The sequence below is a fragment of the Oryzias melastigma genome, linkage group LG13 (assembly GCF_002922805.2).
Source record: "Oryzias melastigma strain HK-1 linkage group LG13, ASM292280v2, whole genome shotgun sequence".
Lineage (NCBI taxonomy): Eukaryota > Metazoa > Chordata > Actinopteri > Beloniformes > Adrianichthyidae > Oryzias > Oryzias melastigma.
The window spans coordinates 21771220-21775184 of NC_050524.1; the positions used below are offsets into that span (position 1 = coordinate 21771220).

General features: G+C 39.0%; 1 protein-coding gene across 8 annotated transcripts in view; it reads right to left on the reverse strand.

Moving 5' to 3' along the window:
* The window catches only part of gria4a (glutamate receptor, ionotropic, AMPA 4a), a 150237-nt gene that overhangs the window by 94246 nt on the left and 52026 nt on the right, over positions 1-3965 (reverse strand). For all 8 annotated transcript variants that reach the window (XR_002919762.2, XM_036215073.1, XM_024276788.2 and 5 more), the window contains exon 3: positions 1862-2101. Coding sequence is in view for 7 of the 8 variants with exons in the window: in XM_036215073.1 (XP_036070966.1) it covers positions 1862-2101 (240 nt within the window). In the remaining variant the exon portion in view is untranslated. The remainder of the gene's footprint in view (positions 1-1861; positions 2102-3965) is intronic.

Here is a 3965-nt window from a genome sequence, read left to right on the forward strand (position 1 = left end):
GTCGTCAAGTATAAACCAATTTACCTTTTAAAAAATGTGTGCACATTTTTTTTTAAATAAATCATCCCAATTTGTTAATATCCGAACACAGCAGATTCATAAGTAGTTTTTGTAAAATCTTTTGTCAAGTTTTTACTTTGGAAAAGGGCTGACACCACAAAAAGCAGTGAGCATTTAAAATCTAAGTCAACAGATTGTTCTGCACTACAGTATTCCCCCACGTAGTTGCGCTTTTTTTATTCGCAGTTTCACGTATTTGCAGATTTTTGCAGATCTTCCGGTTCTGACAACTTAAGACGCTTGTATGAAACTTCTGTGTCCAAAGTAGGTGCTGCGGTGCTCCCCGCTGGGAGCGCACCGGCCCCTCAGCTACCCCCCGCCCCCCCTCTCCATGCCCGTGCATGGAGAAATGGCATCAGCTGATTCAACTTGTTTATTATGAATGAAACCGCCCATTTCTGGAAGAAAATGTCCTCTTACACTGATTTTAAGAAGAGGGAAGGACGTGCTCTTGGTTTTAAGGTATAGAGCGACAGAGTGAAACTCCTCTGCGTTATATGCAGTACAGTTAAAAAATGTTTTTTTAAAAAAGAACTCTTTATGTTGAGCAATACTGAAATGTTCTTTAATAAATGTTTGCAAAGCATAATCAGAAGTGTTTTATAGATCGGTACCGGACATTCTTTGGTCATGAGACAGCCACGGGGGGGTCTCTGTATTCGCAGATCCTGGGTATTTACGGATGTCTCCAGTCCCTAATCCCCGTGAATTAGAGGGAATCATGAATATAGTTTATAGGGGTGATCCAATAGGTAGTGAAGAATTTTTTAAAAATTTCACAATCAATATCATTTATGACAGTTCTGTGCCCCCACCCTGTTTAAACAGCCTTGTCTTACTGCTAGTAAGACAAGTGTCTGATTGCTGTGCATCAACTCTCCAGCTCTGATGTCTTTTACAGGACTTTGTGACACAAAATCTGATCTGACTCCTGGATCTACCCTGTCTGCCTCTGGTCTTATTGACTCCCCTTCTGCCCACAGGATCACCCCCCGGCTAACCGTTGGATACTGGATTTCTGGACTTGGACACAGACAGGATTTGGAATTATCTAACTTGTCTTTTTTTTTCTTACCTCTCCTACTGTACAATCTCTGTTTCATGGACTAACTGCAGATTTCTCCCCCTAACTTTCTTTATCCACACTTTCTGCACCATTGTTTCTCCATAAATTCAAAGTTTTTGGTTCTTCTCACTTTTACAATTTCAAAAACACTGTAAAATGTGATTGTTCAAAGTAAATGCAGCTGCAGAAACTATATCAGCCAGATCTGTCAGAGCAGCCAATGTCAATATTAAAACTTTAATCAATCATCTGCTGTAACAGATAATATACTGTATAATGCAACCATATTGTCAACAAAACTAAACATTAAGCTGCTGGAATGTAAATAAAAGTCAAATGATTGTAAGGATTACAGACAGATTTAATGTGGCTCATATCATGAGGGATTTTTCTGCCATTTAGCAAATTTTTAAGTTTTGAACAAACTTCCATGGATCCTGATGTAGCTTTCACTATACCAGCTTGGTGTTCAGATTAGTTGTGGGTTTTTGATTTGCAGGTACAGACAGAGGCTTAGAGTTGGAGCTACACAAGTTCAAATCAAAGAATGAATATGTTGAATAATTTCCACAAAATTAAAACATCATATTAAATTATTAATGTCTAATCAATCATGAAAATGAAGAAGTTCCGATTTCTGACTTCTGTCACTTTCACAGGATCAGGCCCAAGATGGAAATGTATTGAATGTGATCATTTCTCTGCTTGTTCATATAATAGTGAGTGTGCATGTACCTCTGTCTGTGTCATAGAGGAAGACGAATCGGTTCCAGTCGTAGTGGTCCAGCAGTGACAGCAGAGCTCCTCTGATGGACGGCCGCAGCTGCAGCGTGAACTGGCCTTCCCCCTCTGTGGGGAAGCTGGGAGTCACCAGGCTGATGTGCAGGGCTCCACAAAACGATGTCAGCGTGTTCACTGAGCGCTTGTCGTAAAGGCCGAAGATGGCAAAGACCCCCCTTGAATACTGAGAACAAACTGATGTGACACGGATAGAGAGAAGACACAAAAAGGAAAAGAATTAGAGAAAACAGAATATGGAGCTCAGGGAGACATATTTTTAATTAAAGTCATAAAGTAGAGTCTTTCTAAATTGTCAACAGTTTTAATGAGCTCCTGCTTGGGCTTGCGACAGCCACACCTTCTCACCTATAATTAGATCCCAGATCTGCAGGTGTTGTGTGGTTTCCATGGCTGTTTAACAGTTCCCATAGTTCATTAATTTAGAGCTAAATATGAGAAGAATCTCACATAAAACACCTATACAAAGTCAGTAATACATTCTGAGCATGAATACAAATAAACAGCTCTACAAGGTCTTTGGAAGCAAAACACCTGATAGATATGAAATGATTATCATGAGCCAAAACTTCCCTGGTTGATCCTTAAGCTGTTTGGGAAACAGCAAACAGCCCAGAGCTAAGACGCTTAATGATTCATTGGGAAGCAGAATGATACGTTCACGCACAATGTCTTCATCTGATCTGTTGTCTCACTTCAAAGCCTTCTTTTACCTGCTACAGCTCAGCATCAAAACACACCAAGTTTAACAGAGACAGCAGGGAGACTTCAGGCCATGCAAAATTCATTACCATGTAGTATTATGCACATTTTGATGATGATGATATTTTATTTTGGACATATACTTTAAAAGAAAAGATATAAAATAAACAACACTATATATTGAGTGAGGTCTCATCCCCATTCTGTATACCAACTTTATTACTACCCCTAGTACACCCACTATCTATTAAAGTCCTTTTCCCTCTTAAACGAGTACGCATCATTGACTGTAAATGAGAACTGGAGTGAATAAGTGTGACACAGCCATAGAAAATAGTTTATAAAAGACGGCAAAAAAATTAAAAAATCTCAATTCAGTCCCCATTTTTACATAGCATGAATGCTGCACGAATGCCACCATGTTAGAGCCAGAAGTCAACTGTTAGCGGTCCATTATTTATCACTCTTGCCAATCAGGATTGAGCTTGTTGGAAGTCAACACCCCTACCACTTGAAAAGGGACTAAATCTGTCAATCCAAGGCATTGAATGTTGGATTTAGGGGATTTACTAGGCCACCTACTTTTATTGAAGTATCTGATTGGTCAGTTTATAACTTGAACTAAATAAAAAAAAGAGAGAATTATCAAAAACATGTTAGCCCCGCCCCTTTAAACGAGAATTCACACCTGAAAGTAATGATGAATATCCTTAAGCATTTTGTTTCTTGTTGCTCTATTATTAGTGGAGCAGCTTAGTGTCATTTTTAGCCAGAATCGTTCAGTTGATGATACAAGCATGAAATTTGGTACAGTTATAGTCTCTGGGTCTATAGTTACAGGAAAAAAGTGCTAGCCACACAAAAATCCAATATGGCCGCCATTTTTTTCAAGATGGCCGCCATGGCAGTAAAGTTGGCAGAATATCACAAAAATAGTTTACTTGATGATGTTTTCAATGGTTTTTTGCCCCGAAAATGGACTGCTAATGCCAGGGTGGCAGTGAGGATGAGCTTTTTCTGCCTAAAAAATGCCCTATAATGGCTTGCGCAACACAAAGACTATCTGGCAGTCAAGTTACCTAATGAAGTACTCATATTTTTTCAATGTAACTCATTACACCAACAACCTTTGGTGGCCACCTTGGAAAATGTCCGCCATTTTGGAATTTAAAGTGGCTAGCACTTTTTTCTTAAAATTTGGTGTCTTATAAGTACTTCAGCCAAATTTCATGCTTGTATCTTAAAATGAAAGATTTTTTGAGTTAGCTGCTCCACCATATCCCCCTCCCCCACTGAGTAATCATCTTCATATTTTCTTAACACCCTTCTTCTCCCTTTT